The following is a 23,346-nucleotide window of genomic DNA, read 5'->3' on the forward strand; positions in this document are numbered from 1 at the left end:
TGTTCCAGGCACTGTTCTAAGCACTGGGGTAGATACAAGATAATTGGTTGGACACAGTCCCTCCCTGTCCCAAATAGGACTCATGGACTTAATCCCCATTTTACAGATGGGGGAACTGGAGCCTAGAGAGGTGAAGTGACTTACCCACGGTCACACAGGAGATAAGTGGCGGAGCCGGAAGTTTCCGACTCCCGGGCCTGTGCTGTCAACGATTGTCCAAGTGGCTCACGCACCTAGAAGATAGTAAATTTCAAACCAATCAGTCAATCAGTCAATCGTATTTATTGAGCGCTTACTGTGTGCAGAGCACTGTACTAAGCGCTTGGGAAGTACAAGTTGGCAACATATAGAGACAGTCCCTGCCCAGCAGTGGGCTCACAGTCTAAAAGGGGAAGACAGAGAACAAAACCAAACATACTAACAAAATAAAATAAATAGAATAGATATGTACAAGTAAAATAGAGTAATAAATATGTACAAACATATATACAGGTATACATGTATATATACAGCAAAAACCATCATAAACCAGCAAAAAGTAAATTAAGACTGACCATCAGTAACAGCATTAACATCATTAAATGGCCAAGAATAATAAGCTGTGGGGAACACAGTCCTCAGGCCCTTCACCATGCTTGGTTCCTGTGGGCATTGAGCCTGATTTCATGCAGTGATAGGTGGGGAGTTGAGAGGCTTCCTGGTCTGTCGATAAGTGCCATTTATTGAGCACCCGCTGAGTACTAAGCAAAGGGAAGAGTGTAACAGAAGCAGAGTCAGCAGTACCTGGATCCTAGTCCCAGCTCCGCCACTTGTCAGGGAAGTTGAAGTGGGATCTAGGAAGTTCATTCATCATCAAATTTACTGCATGCAAAGCACCGTACTAAGCTCTTGGGAGAGTACAATATAGCAAAACATGGACACGTACCCTGCCCACAATGAGGTGACAGTCTAGAGGAGGGGAGACAGGCATTAACATAAACTACAGATAGGTACATAAGTTCTGTGGGGTGGTGGGGGGGAATGAATAAAGGACTTACGTACTTATATTCAGCCCTTATTTATACACAGCCTTATTGCTTTGGTATACATATTCAACTGTTCACCTAGCTCTATTGGTGAACCTGCTGGTCTCTGATTCTCCCATCTAGAGTTCCCTTTTGGGCAGAGAGGGCTTGTCAGGGACAAGTAGTTGAGTTTGGGGGGTGGACAGGGATGAGCCGGGGCACTAGAAGCTTCAGGAGGAAATAAAAGGTCTGCAATAACGGTTAGGGACTGGGTAAGTCAGTGAGGGTCGTGCTGCTTTAGCCTCCTTTCTGGTCTCCCTGCCTCCAGTCTTTCCCCCTCACCCATCACTCTGCTGCCCAGATTATTTTTGTTTTAAATGCCTTTCAATCCACGTCTCCCCACTCCTCAAAAACCTCCCTTGGTTTCCCATTCCTCTCACTTTTCCCTTTCCGCCTTCCTATCAGCAACTAGTGCCCGTCTCCCTCACTGGATTGTGTGCTTCTGGAGGGCAAGTATGTTAATTGTCTGTTAACGCTACTGTACTCTTCCAAGTGCTTCATACAGTGCTCTGCCCACAGTGACTCAATTACTAGTGATTGAATGTGGAACAGATGAAAGGATCTCATTCCAGCAAGAGAGTAAATGTAAAGGGTCAGAGGTCAGCCTAGTTTAATAATTGTGGTATTTTAGCACTTTTTTATTTAGCGCTTGTGGTAGTTTAATAATTTAATAATTATTTAGTTTAATAATTGTGGTATTTTAGCGCTTACTGTGTACCAGGCACTCTACTGAGCACTGGGGTGGATACAGATAAATCGGGTTGGACACAGACCCTGTCCCACATGGGGCTCACATGTAAATATGCAAAATGAGTGGTGAAAGATTACTTAATACATAGTCTGTTCATTTTCTGTAAGAAAATTAGGGGTGAGAAAATCTTGGGTTAGAGTGAATATGTAGGCAACTTTAGCTCCCAAATGGGGTCAGTTATCAAATCTGTAAAAACTCAGGTTACATTTCCCTCCTGATACTGGAAGTGTTATTTTGTGAACCGTGCTCTTACTATTGCTTGTTTTATGAATTACTGTGTGAGATTAGTCTTTGTATGTCAGGGAAAGAGGTTACTCAGGAAAATACCGTTGGTCATTTGTTTCTTTTCCCTTTTCAGAAATGTTATGAACAGAAGCAGTACAAAAATGGCCTCAAATTTTGCAAGATGATTCTTTCGAACCCAAAGTTTGCTGAACATGGAGGTATGGTGTAAGCTGAGAAGGAAACGTGCTATCGACAATTTAAGAGAGTTTAAAAACCGGAGGCTTTAATGCCAGAGCTCAGTGTTTTAGAGTGTGATTTGGGTAGAAGAAAAGGAAAATCCATCTGCAGTGACTGTGAATTAGCCATAACGGGACCTGTTTTTCAAACAAGATCTTGGGGCAACACGTTATTAGTAGGTTTTGTTTTTGTTTTTTATTGTACTTGTTGAGCATTTACCCTGTGCCAGGCACTGTACTAAGCGCTGGGGTGGTACAGAGTAGTCAGGTTGGACACGATCCATGTCCCACAGTATGGATTATGGCCATATGGATTTTTTTGTTTGTTTTTTTCCTTAAATGGTATTTAGCACTTAGAATGATCAAACACTATTCTAAGTGCTGTGGTAGGTACAAGTTAGTTAGGTTGGCCATAGTCCAAGCAGGAGGGAGAACAGGTATCCCCATTTTAATCCCCATTTTACAGCTGAGGGAACTGAGACACAGAAAAGTTAAAGTGATTTGCCCAAGGGCACACAGCAAACAGTTGGTAGAGCTGGGATTAGAACTCAGGTGCTCCGACTCCCAGTCCCATGCTCTTTCCACTAGGCCGTGCTGCTTCCTCCATATCTCCCTACTGGTGTAGCCCAGAAAATGGGGAGTTTGTTCTTTCTTTCTTTTTTCAATATCAAACCCCTTCAAATTCCCACCAGAAGTGCCTCACTCAGTGGGTTTGGGCAACAGGAGGATAATAAGATGGGCGTGTCATTTTTCTTTTCTGTGTTCTCCACTGATTTGATCCGGAAAGGGAATTCCCGGGTGGCAGGGTGTAGACCGGCACGTGGTGATGGAGAGAGGCGCGACTCTTCTTGAACCGAGGCTCTGAAGGGCTCGGCAGCCAAGGACGCGGGACGGAAAGCGGTGCCAAGCTCATCAAGCTACAAGCACGAAAGCATAGCGAGGGACGGCCAGTCTGGGTGCTTAGGCGATGTGGTTGGCACTGGGCACCGCGGTAGCCTTTTCAGGCACACGCAAACTCAGAAGTGAAGGTTGGCATTGTCTTTAAATACACGTAGAACTGTGTATCTGTTTTACACACGTGTGAAGTAGGAGAAAAACCCAAGAAGTTAAAATCTGAGCTGCAGGTCCCAAATACAGAGTGTGTGACTTTAACTTCGTAGATCATTTCCTACTCCATTCCTTCAGTGTCTAATAGCGTGCCTCCCTTCCGTAGCCTATCTTTTTTATGGTATTTGTTAAGTGCCTACTATGTTCTAGGTGCTGTTCTAAGCACTGGGTAAATACAAGTTTATCAGGGGCCACATGGGGCTCACGGTCCTAATCCCCATTTTACAGATGAGGTAGCCGAGGCACAGAGAAGTTACACGGCTGGCCCAGGGTCACACAGCATACAAGTGGCGGAGTCAGGAGATCGGTCATCATCTGCTCAGAGTACATCGGGCACCAGGAGACATGGGAGCTTTCTGCCACTGGGGAGGGGACATGAGGCAAACCTGACCGGCAGTCAGTTGGTAGTATTTATTGAGCACCTATTGTGTGCGGAGAAATGTACAGTGCAATAGAGTTGGTATTGCCTTCAAAGATTTTACAATCTAGAGTCAGACAAAGAAGTACATTACAGACAGGAAACGGTATTAGAGTATAAAATGACTTTACAGGTTTGTTTTTGTTTGTTTTTTGTATTTAAGTAGTATTTAAGTGTTTACTGTCAGCCAGGCACTGTTTTAAGTGCTGGGTGAGATATAAGGTAATCGGGTCAGACACAGTCCATGTCCCACATGGGACTCACAGTCCATGTCCCACATGGGACTCACAGTCTTTATAACCATTTTACAAATGAGGTAACTGAAGCCAGAGAAGTGAAGTGACTTGTCCAAGGTCACCCTGCAGACAAGTGGCAGAGCCGTGATTAGAAACCAGGTCCTTCTGATTTCCAGGCTGGTGCTTTATCAACTAGGCCGTCCTACTTCTAATGGGGGGGGTGGGGGTTACCTGTGGTTATATGTAGTTAAGGCCTTGGGTTATTTGAAAGGGCTGCCCTGAGTGTTTGGCAATAGGAAGTGAGGAGATTAGGAATAAGTAACCAGGGCAGGCCTCCTAGAGGAGGTGTGACTTTAGAGGGGCCTGGTCAGTGGAGAGGGAATGAGGAAGAGGTTGGTGGCGGGAAAGGTGAGTAGGTGAGCTTGGGAGGAGAAAAGTCTGAGTTGGGGTGTAGTTGAAGAGATGGAGAGATAGGTGGGAGAGAGCTGATGGAAAGAGATGGATGGGTCAGGAATTTCTGCTTAATGCCGAGAGGCCTGGGTAACAACTGGAAGTATTTGGGGGCGGTGCACAGAGCAGCATTTTAGAAAAATGATCCGAGCATCAGGGACTGGAGAAGGCAGAGACAGGAGGCCAGGAGATCAGCGAGGAGGCTGTTACAGTACTCGAGCTGGGATATAAGTGCCCGGGTCGGCGTGGCGGCCGTTTGGAGAGAAAGGGACGGATCCTGGAAATGTGGAGGAATAAGCAACAGGATTTGGTGAGACATGAAACTTTGGCGACCGAAAGAGAAGGCAGAGTCAAGGAAAATGCAGAGATTACGAGTTTGGGAGTGTTAGCGCCATAGTGCCGTAGTCAACTCCCATGGAGATTTGAGGGGAGAGGCAGGACTTGGGACGTGTTAATAATAATGGCATTTATTAAGTGCTTATTATGTGCAAAGCACTGTTCTAAGCGCTGGGGAGGTTACAAGAGATCAAGTTGTCCCATGGGGGGCTCAGAGTTTTAATCCCCATTTTATAGATGAGGTGACTGAGGCACAGAGAAGGGAAGTGACTTGCCCGAAGTCACACAGCTGGCAATTGGCAGAGGTGGGATTTGAACCATGACCTCTGACTCCAAAGCCCGGGCTCTTTCCACTGAGCCACGCTGCTTCCCTTGAAGTGTTGAACTTCAGGTGTCAGAAGGCATCTAGGTAGAGAAGTCGCAGAGGCAGGAAGAAATGCACAGTTGCAGAGAAAGAGAAAGGTCAGGGCTAGTGAGGTAGATTTGGAAGTTGTCCACTTAAGAAGCGGTAGTTGAAGCCCTAGGGGCAGACGAGCTCCCCAAGGGAAGGGGTGTGAAGTGAAATGAAGAGACTCTAGAACTTAGCCTTACCCTCACTTCCCCTATTTGACCTTCCTTTTGTGTCACCTTGACGTTCACTTCACCCTCTAGGCACTTGATGTTCATTCAGGTTCCTTTAACACTTAAACATATAGTTTACCTTTCTACAATTTATCATAATGTCTCCCCCCCCCACCCCCCCAGCTTTTGCTCTCCCAAGCGCTTAATACAGTGCTCTGTGCTCAGTAAGCTTTTAGTAAATGCCATTGATTTTTAAATGAAATATCTGTGTCTAGATCCTAAACTCGTGGTGAGCAGGCAATGTGCCTGCCAACTCTGTTATATTGTAGTCTCCCAAGTGCTTAGTGTGTGCCCTGCACAAAGTGCTCAGTAAATACCATTGATTGATTATCCAACCTTGGCTTAACTGACACTGTCCTCTTCTGGACAGTGCAAAGCCTGCCAATGTCTGCCAATTGTCTGCCAATTCTATTATTGCCATAGCATATTGATTGCTCAACTACACCCTGTGATGCCATCGCCTACTTTTATCATTGTTACTGTTTTATTGCTTCTGCATCTCAATTGTTAACCCCCCGCGGTACTGTCACTCGCCCTGCTGACCTCACCATGAACTATCAGTTCCCTTGCTCCCAACTGCCATTCCCATTCCTCACCTTCCCCTTCCCCTCTCCCACCCAGCTGTTTCCCTCCCTCTCACCCACCAAGACCGCTCCCCCTCAACCCCTACCAAGGATTCCTCTGTACCAGCGCAGGTCCTCCGCTTCTCCCTCCCGGCCCCCCTCCTCCCCTTCTCCCCGCCCCCACCCCATCCCAGTTCTCCTTTCCCATCACCACCCCCCTTCCCACTCTCCCCGCCCAGGCCCCCGCCAACTCATCCCAATCCAAACCCTCCCCACCCCTCGCACCCTTCCCCCTCCCTCCCCACCCTCGACAGCTGATGCCAAGTGTGGCCTCTGGAACCCCCGCTCCGTTTTAAGTAAGATCCCTTTCATCCTGGACCTTTTCCTTTCCAGTTCTCTACTCCTCCTCGCCCTAACTGAAACATGGCTGTCGCCGGACGACACGGTCTCTTCTGCTGCTCTCTGCAGTGCAGGCCTCTTCTTCTCCCACTCCCCCAGACTCACCGGAAAAGGAGGAGGTGTCGGTTTCCTTCTCGCCCCCCAATGTCGCTTTCGCACTATCCCTCCTCCCCCTTCCCTTTCCTTCCCTTCCTTTGAAGCCCACATTATTCGCCTCTACCACCCCCTCCAGATTCTTGTAGCCGTCATCTACCGCCCTCCGGGCCCCACTTCCAACTTCTTTAATGACTTTGACCCCTTCCTCACATTCCTTCTCTCCTTCTCCATGCCCACTCTGATCCTCGGAGACTTCAATATCCACATGGATATCCCTAACGACTCCTCTGCCGCCCGCCTTCTATCTCTCCTTGACGCTGCCAACCTCTTCCTCCACCCCACCTCACCCACTCACCAACTTGGTCATACCCTCGACCTCATCATCTCCTACCGCTGCACTGTGTCCACCCTCACCAACTCTGTGATCCCTCTCTCTGATCATAATCTTCTCACCTGCCTCCTCACTCACACTCCTTTCCCCTGTAAATCAGTTTTACTCCCTCACAGAGATCTCCGCTCTCTGGACCCCACCCATCTTTCGGAGCGCCTCACACCCCACCTCGCCGCCCTCTCCTCTCTACCCAGTCTTGATGATCAGATTACTGCTCTCAACTCTACCCTTTCTACTCAGCTAGACTCGCTCGCTCCCCTTTCCCTTCGCCGCTCTCGCACCACTAACCCACAGCCCTGGATCACTGCCACTGTCCGCCTCCTTCGCTCTTATGCTCGAGCTGCTGAACGCTGCTGGCGAAAGTCTAAACACCATGCCAACCTCGTTCACTTCAAGTTTATCCTTTCCTGCCTTAACTCAGCCCTCTCTTCTGCCAGACAAAACTATTTCTCCTCCCTTATTGACACCCATGCCCATCACCCCCGCCAGCTCTTCCGTACATTCAACTCCCTTCTCAGGCCCCCGGTTCCTCCCCCTCCTCCTTCCCTCACCCCCAACGATCTGGCCTCCTACTTCATTAACAAAATTAAATCCATCAGGTCCGACCTCCCCAAAGTCTCTTCCCCCCTTTCTCCAACCCCCCGGCTCTCAACACTCTCTGCTACTCTCCCATCCTTCCCAGCAGTATCCTCAGAGGAACTCTCCTCCCTCCTCTCAAGTGCTACTCCGGCCACCTGTGCTTCTGACCCCATTCCCTCTCATCTTATGAAATCTCTCGCTCCATCCCTTCTCCCCTCCTTAACTTCCATCTTCAACCGCTCACTCTCCACTGGTTCCTTCCCCTCTGCCTTCAAACATGCCCATGTCTCTCCCATCCTAAAAAAACCCTCTCTTGACCCCACCTCACCTTCTAGTTATCGTCCCATATCCCTCCTACCATTCCTTTCCAAACTCCTTGAACGAGTTGTCTACACGCGCTGCCTAGAATTCCTCAACAACAACTCTCTCCTCGACCCCCTCCAGTCTGGCTTCCGTCCCCTTCATTCCACGGAAACTGCGCTCTCAAAGGTCACCAATGACCTCCTGCTTGCCAAATCCAACGGCTCATACTCTGTCCTAATCCTCCTCGACCTCTCAGCTGCCTTTGACACTGTGGACCACCCCCTTCTCCTCAACACGTTATCTGACCTTGGCTTCACTGACTCCGTCCTCTCCTGGTTCTCCTCTTATCTCTCCGGTCGTTCTTTCTCAGTCTCTTTTGCAGGCTCCTCCTCCCCCTCCCATCCTCTTACTGTGGGGGTTCCCCAAGGTTCAGTGCTTGGTCCCCTTCTGTTCTCAATCTACACTCACTCCCTTGGTGACCTCATTCGCTCCCACGGCTTCAACTATCATCTCTACGCTGATGACACCCAGATCTACATCTCTGCCCCTGCTCTCTCCCCCTCCCTCCAGGCTCGCATCTCCTCCTGCCTTCAGGACATCTCCATCTGGATGTCCGCCCGCCACCTAAAGCTCAACATGTCGAAGACTGAGCTCCTTGTCTTCCCTCCCAAACCTTGTCCTCTCCCTAACTTTCCCATCTCTGTTGACGGCACTACCATCCTTCCCGTCTCACAAGCCCGCAACCTCGGTGTCATCCTCGACTCCGCTCTCTCATTCACCCCTCACATCCAAGCCGTCACCAAAACCTGCCGGTCTCAGCTCCGCAACATTGCCAAGATCCGCCCTTTCCTCTCCATCCAAACTGCTACCCTGCTCATTCAAGCTCTCATCCTATCCCGTCTGGACTACTGCACTAGCCTTCTCTCTGATCTCCCATCCTCGTGTCTCTCTCCACTTCAATCCATACTTCATGCTGCTGCCCGGATTATCTTTGTCCAGAAACGCTCTGGACATATTACTCCCCTCCTCAAAAACCTCCAATGGCTACCGATCAATCTGCGCATCAAGCAGAAACTCCTCACCCTGGGCTTCAAGGCTCTCCATCACCTCGCCCCCTCCTACCTCACCTCCCTTCTCTCCTTCTACTGCCCAGCCCGCACCCTCCGCTCCTCCACCACTAATCTCCTCACTGTACCTCGCTCTCGCCTGTCCCGCCATCGACCCCCGGCCCACGTCATCCCCCGGGCCTGGAATGCCCTCCCTCTGCCCATCCGCCAAGCTAGCTCTCTTCCTCCCTTCAAGGCCCTGCTGAGAGCTCACCTCCTCCAGGAGGCCTTCCCAGACTGAGCCCCTTCTTTCCTCTCCCCTCGTCCCCCTCTCCATCCCCCCGTCTTACCTCCTTCCCTTCCCCACAGCACCTGTATATATGTATATATGGTTGTACATATTTATTACTCTATTTATTTATTTATTTATTTATTTTACTTGTACATTTCTATCCTACTTATTTTATTTTGTTGGTATGTTTGGTTCTGTTCTCTGTCTCCCCCTTTTAGACTGTGAGCCCACTGTTGGGTAGGGACTGTCTCTATGTGATGCCAATTTGTACTTCCCAAGCGCTTAGTACAGTGCTCTGCACATAGTAAGCGCTCAATAAATACGATTGATTGATTGATTGATTGATTCTGGTTCTCTTCTTACCTCTCTGTGGCTACTCTGTCTTGGTCTCCTTTGCAGGCTCCTCCTCTGCCTCTCCTCCCCTTACTGTGGGGTTCCCTCAAGGCTCAGTTTTCTGTCCCCGTCTAGTCTCGGTCTACACCCCTCTCCTTTGGAGATCTCATTTGCTCCTGTGGCTTCAACTATCATCCCTACGCTGATAATTCCCAAATCAGCATCTCCAGCCCTGATCTCTATCCCTCTCTGCAATCTCACATGTCCTCCTGCCTTCAAGACATCACTACCTGGATGCCCCACCAACACTTCAAACTTAACACGTCCAAAACAGAACTCCTTCTCCTTTCCTCCCAAACCCTGTCCTCTCCCTGACTTTTCTGTCCCCGTAGGCCGCACCACCATCCTAACTGACTCCAAGCCCGTACATAACCTTTGTGTGTCTCATGCAACGCACTTATTCGACCTGTCACCAAATCCTTCCAGTTCAACCCTCACAACATTGCTAAAATCCACCCATTCCTCCCCATAATAATAATGATGGCATTTGTTAAGCGCTTATTATGTGCAAAGCACTATTCTAAGCGCTGGGGAGGATACATGTGGGGCTCACAGTCTTCATCCCCATTTAACAGATGAGGTCACTGAGGCACAGAGAAGTTAAGTGACTTGCCCATAGTCACACAGCTGACAAGTGGCAGAGCCGGGACTTGAACCCATGACCTCTGACTCCCAAGCCCGGGCTCTTTCCACTGAGGCATCCTGTCCCACCTTGACTTCTATATCGGCTTCCTTGCCGACCTCCTGCCTCCTGTCTCCCCACTCTAGTCCTTACTTCACTCTGTGGTCCAGATTATTTTTTACAGAAACGTTCAGTCCGCGTTTTCCCCGCTCCTCCAGAGCCTCCAGTGGTGGCCCACCTGCACATCAAACAGAAACGCTTTACCATTGGCTTTAAAGTAGTCAATCACCATGCCCCCTTTCATTCATTCAGTCATATTTATTGAGTGCTTACTGTATGCAGAACACTGTACTAAGTGCTTGGGAAGTACAAGTTGGCAACATATAGAGACGGTCCCGACCCAACAGTGGGCCCCTTCTTACCTTACCTCCCTGATTTCCTATTACAGCCCAGTCTAAACATGTCACTGCTCAGTGCCAACCTCATCACTGTGCCTTGATCTCATCTACTTCACCACCAAACTCTCGCCCATGTCAGGAACCCCCCTCCCTCTTCGTACTGGACAAGACTATCACTCTTCTCCACCTTCAAAGCTTTATGAAGGCACACCTCCTCTAGAAAGCCTTCCCCATCTAGGCTTTACTTGGATTTACATCCTTCATGTGCCCCCCACTGCCCACCCCAGCCCCTAAAGGTCCGTATCTGTAATTTATTTGTATTAATGTCTGTCTCCAGCTCTTGACTGTAACTTCATTGTGGACAGGAAATGTGTCTACCGACTCTGTAAAGTTATAGTTTCCTAAGTGCTTAGAGTGCTCTGCAATAAATATGATTGGAGGCAGAAGCAAGATTGCCCAAGGAAGAAATAAATACCCTCATGTCTCAGCCAGTATGCACTTATGGTTAAAGGCTAAAACCCTTTAATTTTAGGCGTGTTGAGGAATTATGGGGCGGCCTCTGGGGTTGGAGGAGAGCTGGGGAGGGATTTCATATGGCCCAGTTAAATGCCAAAACGTGTGCCCTTCAAAGCAATCCATCAGTGAAATTACTCATTGAAAGGCATCATAATGGTGTAGGAGCGTCAATCAACCCAAACCTTTCCTCCTCTTAAGAACTTGGAAAAATGTTGAAAAAGCAAACCACCATCCAGATTTGTCTTTAGTGTAGAGGTAGTGTTCGTGACGTGCCTACCGTATATAGGGCACTCTGAGTCCTGGGAAAGATTGAATGGGTAATAATTATGACGGTATTTGGTAAGCGCTTACTATGTGCCAGGCGCAGTACTAAGCACTGGGCTGAATACAGTCAAATTGATATGGACACAGTCCCGGTCCCATGTGGGGCTCAAGGCCCAATTCCCATTTTATAGATGAGATAACTGAGGTCCAGAGAAGTGAGGTGACTTGCCCTAAGTGACACAGCAGACTAGTGGCAGAGCCAGGATCAGAACCCATGACCTTCTGACACCCAAGCCAGTGCTTTTTCCACTAGGCTTTGTTGCTTCCCAAGCAGCAGACTGTGAGTCTCATGCAGGACAGGGCCTATGCCCAACTCAACGATCTTATATCTACCCCAGTGCTTAGTACAGTGCCTGACACATAGTAAGTGCTTAACAAATACCACTATTTATTATTAATAATAATAATAACATACTACTGGGAGAAATCAGTGCAGTCTTTCTAAGCATTAGTAGAGCAAAGCACCAGAGAAACTGAAGCTGTTCTTCAGCTCTGTTTTACTAAGCCAAATGTCAGATTCTCTTTACCATTGGCAGCCGCCATTGGGAAAAAATTATTCCAGATGACTTTTATAAATATATATATATATATATATATATATATGAGACTACATAGAGTTTATTCTTAATTGATAACCACTGTTATAGCAACACATGTTAAAAATGCATGTAAGTGCAGCTATGTACAAGTATCTATTTCTTTTACAGAAACATTGGCTATGAAAGGATTGACATTGAACTGCTTAGGGAAGAAAGATGCAGCTTATGAATTTGTTCGTAAGGGACTTCGAAATGATGTCAAGAGCCATGTCTGTATCCTTTTCAAGTAACGAATTGTAATTTTTATGCACGGTATAACTGTACCTCTAAACTGTATGCAAAGAATTGTAGGCTGAATAATCCGGATGAACTTTGAATCTGTCTTTTTCCCTTCCTCCATTAATAGCGTGGCTGTTATGACACAGAAATGGAGCTATCTTGTTATTCTATATATTGATTTTTATGAAAATTTCTTGGCAAATTTCTCAAATAATTCCCCTCTAGGTCAGAAGTTGGCAACCTTTTTGTGGAGAAAAGTCCAACAAAATGTAAGCTTTCGAGCACCTGGTGAGCAAAATTATCTTACCGTTTAAACACCCATTAACATAGTTTACTTCATTGTGAAGGCGTGATTGTAAATGAACAGTTATAGCTTACTGTTCGTTTTACTTTTCCGTTACTCTTTCTTAATGGGACTTCTGCTGCTCCATTATTTTTGATTTCTTAACGGGCTAAACTCAACTTCATGCAGAAACTGAGGCTTCCTTTAACGGTGGCCGCAAATTTTTCCAGAGATCAAATACCACAAGATAATCGGGTTGGATTCAGTCCCAGTCCCACATGGGGCTCGTAAGCTAAGTAGGAGGGAGAATAGGTATTGAGTCCCCATCTTATAAATGAGGAATCTGAGGCCTAGGAAAATCAAGCAGTTTGCCCGAAATCATACAGCAGGCAAGCAGTGGAGCCAGTGAGCCCGTTGTTGGGTAGGGACCGTCTCTATGTGTTGCCAACTTGTACTTCCCAAGCGCTTAGTACAGTGCTCTGCACGCATTAAGCACTCAATAAATACGATTGAATGAATGAATGATTAAAATCCAGACCCTCTGTCTCTTAGGCCTGTGCTCTTTCTGTTGGGCCGCACTGCTTTCTCATGTGAGAAGTCCTGTTAACCCATAAATGGAGCAAAGCATCCGGAAGAGCAAAGCGGACACTACTGTTGTGCTTTAAATGAAAGTCCTTTCTAAGTTTGCAGAATCGGCTTGTTTTTCCCCTAGTTTCTGCCATCAGTTCACTTATGCAACTTTTGTTAATTCTGCACATTGCCGAGCAAGGCTCTCCAGATGGACTTGAGAGTTCGTCAGTTTTCCACCCAGATTTCTGACTTCTTGAAGTGTGCAACTTTTGAGTTCCAAATCTCCAACTGAGCTAACAGGAAAACACTAAAGGCTACCGTTTCAACACAAGCTTCATGGGATCTCTCCCTTCTAGACTGATCCCGTTGTTGGGTAGGGATCGTCTCTATATGTTGCCAACTTGTACTTCCCAAGCGCTTAGAACAGTGCTCTGCACACAGTAAGCACTCAATAAATATGGTTGGATGAATGAATGAATCAAATCATGAACTTGAACAAGAGTTGTGTCCGTGGAAGCCCACAAAATGAGATATAAATGGCATGAAGCCAATGTGTCTACTGTTTGTTGTAGCATACTCTCCCAAGTGCTTATTATTGTGTTCTGCACCAAATAAGCACTCAATAAATACCGTTGGTTGATTGCTGTAGACGATATGAGCTTCTGCAGATCGAAGCCGGTGGTGGGGACTCTGTTAATTATGAATTTCAAAACGCTCATAGTGATGATAATGGTACTTGTTAAGAGCTTACTTTGTGCCAAGTGCTGTTCTAAATGCTGGGGTAGATACAAGTTAATCACGCAGGACATATGTCCCTCTCTTAATTCCCATTTTACAGATGAGTTGATTGAGGCCCAGAGAAGTTGTGATTTGCCCAAGGTCACACAGCAGACAAGTGGTGAAGCCCTGATTTAGAACCCAGGTCCAAGCCCGTGCTCTGTCCACAAAGCCACGCTGCTTACTATAATGTCTCAATGTGTTTCATCCTGCCAATCCGTGAACACATCCGATTTTGCTTCAAATGCTAAAACCACCTCCTGCAGAAAGGTGATCTTGCCGTTGCATTGAACATTAACATTCAGTTGATTTGAAGTGAAGTGTAACACCCACAAGGTCGTACAATTTAGCAAGACAGTTAGTGTTCTGCCTCTCTTTCCAGGGTTTTTCTATTATTATATTGTACTCTCCTAAGTGCTTAGTATTCACTCATTCAGTCGCACTTATTGAGCGCTTACTGTGTGCAGAGCCTGTACTAAGCGCTTGGGAAGTACAAGTTGGCAACATATAGAGACGGTCCCTACCCAACAACGGGCTCACAGCATACTACAGTGCTCTGCCCACAGTAAGCGCTCAGTAAGTACGAGTGATTGATTTCACATCTGTCAGACGGCAGCAAAGTGAGCGAAACTTTCTCACCGGACAACCAGCAAATGCTGCTGTGCTTCAAAAGTCCTGGTAAGAATCTACTTCTTTCTGCAGGACAGAATCAGTTACGGTAAAGGAACCAAGAAAAAAAAAAAATCCGGTAAACCACTGAACCATCATTTCCACCTGAAAATGAAGTGACACTTCAAATAATAATAATGATGATGGTATTTACTAATTGCTTACTATGTGCCACGCACTGTTCTAAGCGCTGGGTGACTGCGAATGCCGTTTTCTGTTGCACAAAACAGTGAAAACCTGAAATAGGACGTTTGCCAACTTCTGACAAAAGTGTAGTGGTCATGTTCTGTGTAGCGGTCATGCCGGGGGCATCACCCGTGCCCACTGAAGCAAGCCTCCGTAAAGGTATCTGCTGCTTGGTGACAAAAACCCGTCAGAGTTTTGAGTGAGCTTTCATCACTTGGGATTTTTTGTTTTATGGCAGGAAAGTAAGCATTTCTTTACATGATAAATTGCCCCATGCTCATCTACATAGTAAGCGCTTAACACATGCCACAGTTATGTCGCCTGAATACAGTGGAAAGCTGTGCAGTCAGTCAGTGGTATTTAAGTGATTAATGATAATGATGATAATAGTATTTAAGTGCTTACTATGTGTCAAGAACTGTTCTAAGCCTTGGGGCAGATACAAGCCAATCAGATTGAACACAGTCCATCTCCCATGTGGGGCTCACGATCTTAATCCTCGTTTTATAAATGAGGGAACTGAGGCAAAGTGAAGTGACTCGCCCAAAGTTACACAGCAAACAAGTGGCGGAGCCAGGATTGGAACCCAAATCCTGGCTCCAGGCCCATACTCTATCGACTAGGCCACGCTGCTTACTGTGCAGAGCACTGTACTAAGCACTTGGGGGAATGCAGCACAGCAGCGTTGGTAGAAACGTTCCCTGCCATCAGTGAACTTAACAGCTTAGAGGGGGAGGTAGACGTTAATATAAATAAAATAATTTGTAATATAGGATTTATAACATCACAGAGGTGAAGGGCCATAGCCAAAGCAAGCAAAAGAATATGTAGCAGACCTGATATTATCGATGCTCGTCAATATGTTCATCTGTTTTCATAGCTCAATCAGGAGCTGCTTTTGTAGATAAAGGCGTATGTTGCGTTTTGTGCAAGCCTGTCTTTGGCTCTGAGATGCCTCTGTTCATGCCATGGTATGTCAGTGAAAGAAAGGCTTGCCTTTGTGCGCCACCTCTAACTGACACTTGTTTAATTTCTTTTGGCCCTGATCGCTTCCCATATTTTGAGTATTCACAACAGTTTTTACATTCACCTGATTTACGAAATTTATAATGGCGTCACCCAAGTCTGTACTCAAGTGTGTTCTTCATAAATCTGCCTCGATGACTACTAGGCTAAAGCCATGGAAGTGTTTTTATTTGTGAAGATAACACGTTTTTAGAAATGAAAGAATTATGCTGTTTACGTATCTTCACATAAGAGAGATCCTTTATGGTCCATGTGCAGCCCATGCTGTGCTTTTTTTTTTTTTAATTAGGATTTTTAATGCTATGTAATTACTAAAGTTTTCAAAAGTTTATCCCAGCGTTCCCTGCCAAGGGAAAGTGAACATGCAAATAGGATTTTTTTTGTGTGTCTAAAGATGTAAATGAATCTTATTTTGTTACAAATAAAAATATTTCTTTCCAATTCTCTCCTTGATCTCCCTCCAGTCTGGCTTCCATCCCCTTCGCTCCACAGAAACCACCCTCTCAGTGGTCACCAGTGATCTCCTTCTTGCCAAATCCAACGGCCTCTACTCCATCCTAATAGCCCCCTCAGCTGCCTTCGACACTGTCGACCATCCCCTTCCCCTGGAAACATCCAACTTCGGCTTCACTGACACTGTCCTCTCCTGGTTCTCCTCCTATCTCTCTGGCCGTTCATTCTCAGTCTCCTTCAGGGGCTCCTCCTCTGGCTCCCACCCGCTAACTGTGGGGGGCCCTTAAGGTTCAGTTCTGGGTCCCCTTCTATTCTCCATCTATACCTACTCCCTTGAAGAACTCATTCACTCACGTGGCTTCAACTACCACCTCTATGTGATGGATTTCCAAATCTGCTTTTCTAGCCCTGATCTGTCTCCAGCAGTCTCACATTAAATCCTGTCGGATCGACCTCCACAACATTTCTAAAATCCACCCTTACCTCCATCCAGATGGCTACCGCGTAAAACTTGGCACTTATCCTGGCCCACCTTGATTACCGTGTCAGCCTCCTTGCTGACTTCCCTGCCTCTTATCTCTCCCCACTCCAGATCGTACTTCACTCCACTGCCCGGATCATTTTTTTTTTTTACATAATTGTTCAGGTCGCTTTTCCCTTCTCCTCAAGAACCACTGGTGGTTTCCAGTTCACCTCTGCATCAAACTCCTTACTTAAAACATTCATTCACCTTGCCCCCTCCTACCTCACTTAGCAGCTCTCCTAGTAGAACTCAGCCCACACACTTTGCTCCTCTAATTCCAACCTTCCACTGTGTCTTAATCTGGTCTCCCTCGCCCACGACCTACCTCTTACCAGAAACGCCGTCTGTCTTCATATCTGACAATGACTCTCTTCACCTTGAAAGCCTTTTTGAAGGCATAGCTCTTCCAAGAGGCCTTCCCTGAGTCCTCATTTCCTCTTCTCCCACTCCCTTCTGCCTGATCTTGACTTGTTTCCTTTATTCATCTCCCCTTCGCAGCCCCAAAGCACTTATGTACACATCTGTAATTTTATTGATTTATATTAATGCATAGACTGTAAGCTCGTTGTGGGCAGAGGAATGTGTGTGTTGTACTTTTCCAAGCACTTAGTTCAGTGCTCTGCTCACAGTAAGCACTTAGTGGACTGACTGACTTTGGAGAAGCAGCGTGGCTTAGTGGAAAAAGCACGGGCTTGGGAGTCAGAGGTCATGGGTTCTAATCCCTCCTCTGCCACTTGTCAGCTGTGTGACTTTGGGCAAGTCACTTAACTTCTCTGAACCTCAGTTACCTCATCTGTAAAATGGGGATTGACCGTGGGCCCCACATGGGGCAACCTGATTACCTTGTATCTACCTCAGCACTTAGAACAGTGCTTGGCACATAGTAAGCGCTTAACAAATACTGTCATCATCATTTTACTGGCTCCTCCTTTGCCTCCCCTTCTTTGACAGCAGAAGCCCCTCCACACTTAGTTCTGGATCCCCTTCTATTCTTCATCTACACCCACTCCCTTGTAGAACGCATTTGCTCCCATGCCTCCAACTACTGTCTCTAAGCAGACAATTCCCAAATCTACACCTCCAGCTTCCAAGTCTCTCCTTCCCTGCAATTTCACATTTCCTTCTGCGTTCAGTATGTCTCTACCTGGATGTTCTGCCGCTACATGAAACTAAACATGTCAAAAACTGAACTCTGTATCTTCCCACTCAAATCCTGTTCTCCCCCTATCTTTTTCGTCACTGTAGACAATACAACTATCCTTATGTCAAAAGCCTTGGGCTCCTCGACTCATCTCTCTCATTCCACCCATTTATTCAAGCTGTTACCACATCTGTCACTTCTGCCTTCACTACATTGCTAATATCCACCCCTTCCTCTCCATCCAAACTGCTAAAACGGTGATCCAAGCCCTTATCCCATCCCACCTCGATTACTGCATCCACCTCCTCGCTGACCGCCCTGCCTCCCATCTCACCAGTGCAGTCATACTTTGTTATGCAGATCATTCTTCGGTCAGTCATATGTATCGAGCGCTTACTGAGTGCAAGGTTCTGTACTAAACCCTTGGGAGAGTACAGAATAACAATACACATTCCCTGCCCACAATAAGCTTCAAAAAAAAATGGTTCAGTCCTTCGCCTCACTCCTTAGCAGCCTCCAATGGCTGTCCATCCACCTCCACGTCAAGCAGAAACGCCTTTCCGTCAGCTTTAAAGTCCGCAATCAGCTCACCGCATCCTCCCTCACTGATCTCCAGCTACAGCCCAGCCTGCACTGTCTCCCGATCTCATCTATCTTGCTGCTAACCCCTTTCCTGGGTCTCCCCCCCTGCCAAAAAACTCTCCCTTTATATATGCCAGACCACCACTCACCTCACCTTCCAAAGCATTAGGGTCACATCTTCTCCAAAATGCCTCCTCAATTAAGCCCGCTTTTCCCCAGCTCTTCTGCGTACTTAGATCTATGCCCTTTGGGCATTTGGTATGCGCCCCACCCTCAACCCCACAGCACTTAGGTACATGTCTTTAAATTATTACAAATTCTTCATAGTAATGTCTGTCTTCCCCTCCTGACTGTAAGGTTATGGGCAGGGAAAGTGTCTGCTGCTACTTTTACTTGGTACTCTCCCAAGAGCTCAGTACAGTGTTCTGCACATAGTAAGCATTCAATAAGTACCATTGATTTGAGAGATCCGACGACAGTAAAAACTTGTTTCAAGAAGGAATTGACACCCTCTTACAGAATGGCATCTGGCATTGTCAGATGAATATGCTGACTGAATTGTCTCTGGATTGATGCGAGGACAGCAGACTTCAAATGACTATTCATCTAGTTTTTGTATAACCCAATTACAGTGCTCTACCCTAGTGTCTGCGCATGTGTTGATTTCCTTAACTTGTTAGGTTGGCACGTGTATGGACTCTTGCAGCGCTCCGATAAGAAATACGATGAGGCTATTAAGTGCTATCGAAATGCCCTCAAATTAGATAAGGATAATCTGCAGATCCTGAGAGATCTTTCTCTGTTACAGATCCAAATGAGAGACTTGGAAGGATACAGAGTAAGTACCAGCCTTCATTGTCTGACGCTCCCCATTGGTTACCGTGCTGTGATGACTCTCAGCGGACCTCTGGAAACCATCCTGCCTCCCAGTAGCCCTCAGGACAGCTGGCTGCCACAACAATGCTGGAGCTGAAAAATCCATCTGTCTGCCTGCAGTTCTGCTCCTTGCTCCTTCTCTGCCAGGCCCCGGGGGAAGTGGTAAAGGGGGCGGCAGCTTCTCCTCCTCATCACCCTCTCCTTTCTCCCTCTTTCTCTCCCTCCCTCTTTCTGTCTCTAGCTCCCTCCTTCCCTCTTTCTTTTTCTCTCTCCCTCCCTCTTTCTTGCTCTCCCCTCTCCTTCCTTTCTTTCTCTCTCCATCTCACCCTCCCTCCTTCCTTTCTCTCTCTCCTTCCTCTCCCTCCCTACTTTCTCTATCTCTCTCCCTCCTTTCTCTCTCCCCCCTTTCTCTCTTGCTCTCTTTCTCGCCCTCCTTTCTCTGTCCCTCTCCCTCCTTTCTCTCTCCCTCCTTTCTCTCTCCCTCCTTTCTCTCTCCCTCCTTTCTCTCTCCCTCCTTTCTCTCTCCCTCCTTTCTCTCTCCCTCCTTTCTCTCTCCCTCCCTTTCTCTCTCCCTCCCTTTCTCTCTCCCTCCCTTTCTCTCTCCCTCCCTTTCTCTCTCCCTCCCTTTCTCTCTTCCTCCCTTTCTCTCATCCTCTTTCTCTCTCCCTCCCTCCCTCTTTCTTTCTCTCCCTCCCTTGCTCCTGCTCTGTCTCTTCTTTCCCCCCTCTCCCCCTTCTCTTCATCTCTTTCTCTTCTCTCCCCCCCGCCGCCCACAAACAAACACACACCTAGAGAGCAGCTGCCGCTCTTGGAGGCCAGAACTGGGAGTTAGCCTGCTTGGCCAAGGTAGACGAAGGGCAGACTCCCTGACACGTCTCCTGCTGTTGCAGCTGCTGCCTGCTTCATCCTCGTCATTCTCATTTAGTTTCTCTGTCTCTGGTCTTCGGGGTCTTCCCGCGTCAGTCTTTGCCTCCCTGTCTCATCCCCATCGGTCGTCTGTCCCTCTGCCCCTCCTCTGAGTCTCTAGGTCTCCCTTTTCTGCCTTCTTCCCCTCCCCAACTTTGCAACGCTCTCTTCTCCCCCCGCCCAGCCTAACTGCAAAAAATTATATAGTCCTGCTTTGTAATTTCATTATCTTTTGTTTTATGTAATGATAATCTATTAGGCTGCTGCTGACTGTACAGAGAACTGATTAGTCATTTGTGTAGCCCTTTTAAAAGTGTGACCAGCAAAAAGATGTATAACTGTACCTGCATCCAATAGACAGAAATATATTTTGAGTTTATCTGCACTAATGACCCCCAAATGCCTTAATTTACTCCAAAAGGACTTTAAGGCATTGAGAGAATTGGGCTCATTTTCAGTTCTTATGCCTCTCCTTGACTTAAGCCCATGCTTTATTTTAACGGTTATTTTAAATAGCAGTAAGAAGTCTTGGATTTCCCAAGGTGTTACCTTGGAAGCATAGGCCAATCTTTCTAGAGCAACAAAAACTGGAGTAAAGACTAAAGGGAAGGCATTTACTTGCTCTTTTTTTTATAATGGCATTTATTAAGTGCTTACTATGCAAAACACTGTTCTAAGCACTGGGGAAATTACAGGGTGATCAGGTTGTCCCACGGGGGGCTCACGGTCTTATTGTAGATGTAATCCAACCCACCAGTTTCTTCAAAAACGTTTTAAGTCCAGTAAGATAACATAACTCCTGAAGTCCCCATATATGTTTGAGAAAGTTATTTTTTTTTCTTTATTAAAGGAGACAAGATACCAACTTCTTCAGCTGCGGCCCACACAGCGAGCTTCGTGGATTGGCTATGCCATTGCATACCATTTGCTGAAAGATTATGATATGGCACTAAAACTGTTGGAAGAGTTTCGAAAAACTCAGCAAGTAAGGATTTGGGGTTTTAACTCATACTTCTGTACATTTTAGAAACAAAATCTGGGGATGCGGGGGAGGTTGGGAGAACTATTGTTTTGCTGATGGACCAAACAATGTCTCATCTGCTTCCTCATTGAAGCAGAAATCCAGACCAGAAACTAGCCAGAGATGGAACTCTGCTCGTTCTCCTCCTATGTCTCCATTTGCTCTTTCTCTGGCTCTTGATGAGTTTTCTTCTCCTGCATCCAGGAACTGTAGGTGTAAGTCTTGGGCTATCTGCATTTCTCCCTTTGCACCTACTCTGGCATGGTTTGCATCGTCAGCTGTACACAGGTCGTCAGACCCACAACTCCGGCTCTTCTTTCTGGTTGGCGGGAAGACTCTGTCATCACGAGTAATGTCAAACATTGTCCTTGCCTCTGAGGAGTTTAATCTGATGAAGGAAAGTCACCCACATCAATTCTTAAATTAAGAATACATGAGCAGAGGGGGAAAGAAAGTCAAGCACCGGTAATAGAGTTATTTTATTCACCATTTGTTAAGCCCTTAAAATGGGATGTGGCACTGAGTAGGAGTAGGAGGTCCAAGGATAAAGAGAGAAATCATTCAGGCCCAATCCCCGGCCTACAAGAAGCTGGCAATCTAGGAGAAAATAGACGACATGGGTAACGGAAGAATATTAGGCAGACAGAATGAAAACAAGTTAAAATTCCAAGATATTTTGGCAGTAATGCATCTAGTTAGTAAAGTTAGCAGCTAAACAGACCTCAGAGAGGAGCCATCTGTGGGTACCCCTTCACTCCAGCCAGAGTCGTGGTCCCTTCTGGTCGTAATTTTCCTAAAGTTGTAATTGTGGGGAAGGAAAGCTGGGCAACCCCTTGAACATGGGGACTCCTTCCTGACCATGTGACTTCCTGTTTCTGCTTCTCCTCCTAAAAAACGTTTGGGGTTCAGTAGATGAGTTACCAAGAGTCTCATTCTAAAATAGATTGTGGAGCAGCTGCCTTTCCATAACCAGTTCTTGTTGCTAGCGTACATCTTGGAGTTGATGCCCCCGCCAGAAAATCACCACCATGCTTCCTTTGATAGCTCTGTGGTAAACGCCTCATCCACCGGTCCTTGTGTGGCCGCTTCCCCTCCTGTCTCTGTCTTCCCGGCGAGCCCCGGCCATGTACTCTCTTATCTATCGGAAGTCTGGCGGGGTCTGACCCTCCTCACGGTTCTGAGATTTTTTTCCTCCCCGACTGGGCTAACCCCTTTCTCTACCTAATTTCTCCTGTGCTGTGGGGTAGTGATTGGCATCTCATGCTAAAGGACTCTCTGTCTAGAAGGTGGGGTGAGGGGGTATCCTTTTCTAGGAGTCTCTGGGCTTTTTTCCCCCATTTTTCCCCAGGGAGGGGCTAGCCCATCGGAACGCCACAGACATGGGAAAATGAGGCAGTGCAGAGAGTAAGGGAGGGAAGGTAAGATTGATTTTAGGCTTGTTAGAATTAAGGCAAGAGCCTTAAATATAACCTAGTCGGAGGCATCCTAAAGGCTGCAGGGTTTATCAGCACCGGACAGATTACAAAGTTGATGGTGTAGATTGGGAGACAAGAGCAGAGTGTGGTAGTTACAACCTTGTAGCTGCATAAAGTCCTTGAGAAGGAATACAAATTAAGACAATAGCAGATCTGAGGTCTTGGAGTTACCCATCCAGTTCTGTGCCAGAGGATACCGAAAATGATTGATCAGACGATGAGAATCGGGACAGTATTAGATTTTGGAAACCTGCTTTAATATTTGGAAGGAGAGATTGTGTGACTTTTCACACTGGACATAGCATAAAGTCAAAGAGGAGTATAATAGAATAGGCCATTAGGCTTGGCCAGATAATTTAGAGCAAACCACAGGTCTCCCCATCTCCATAGCCCACCTGAAATATCTCTCCCCCCGATTCATTTCTAATCTTCCCACAACCACTGTGTGCAACGTAACATGTGCTACATAACCCGTTGTACATGTCTGACACATCCTTATATTTCAGCACAAATCTCATGTTGTTTGATATCCCCTTTTCTTCTTTCCCCCGCTAGAATGCAAGCACCTTGAGGGCAGGGGTCACGTTTGCTAATTCTGCTCCAACTCTTCCAAGTAGGGGTGCCACCTTGGCATCTTTGTACCCTCACTGGGCACTGGCAAACTGGTGGAAACC

At 46.8% G+C, this 23,346-nt stretch overlaps 1 protein-coding gene across 2 annotated transcripts in view; it reads left to right on the plus strand.

Moving 5' to 3' along the window:
* Nucleotides 1–23,346, plus strand: part of NAA16 (N-alpha-acetyltransferase 16, NatA auxiliary subunit) — a 67,120-nt gene that overhangs the window by 10,882 nt on the left and 32,892 nt on the right. For both annotated transcript variants that reach the window (XM_038761598.1, XM_038761599.1), the window contains exons 2-5: nucleotides 2,174–2,258; nucleotides 12,074–12,178; nucleotides 19,075–19,232; nucleotides 21,027–21,161. In XM_038761598.1, coding sequence (XP_038617526.1) covers nucleotides 2,174–2,258; nucleotides 12,074–12,178; nucleotides 19,075–19,232; nucleotides 21,027–21,161 — 483 coding nt within the window. The remainder of the gene's footprint in view (nucleotides 1–2,173; nucleotides 2,259–12,073; nucleotides 12,179–19,074; nucleotides 19,233–21,026; nucleotides 21,162–23,346) is intronic.

Source organism: Tachyglossus aculeatus, chromosome 20 (genome assembly GCF_015852505.1).
Source record: "Tachyglossus aculeatus isolate mTacAcu1 chromosome 20, mTacAcu1.pri, whole genome shotgun sequence".
Taxonomy (NCBI): domain Eukaryota; kingdom Metazoa; phylum Chordata; class Mammalia; order Monotremata; family Tachyglossidae; genus Tachyglossus; species Tachyglossus aculeatus.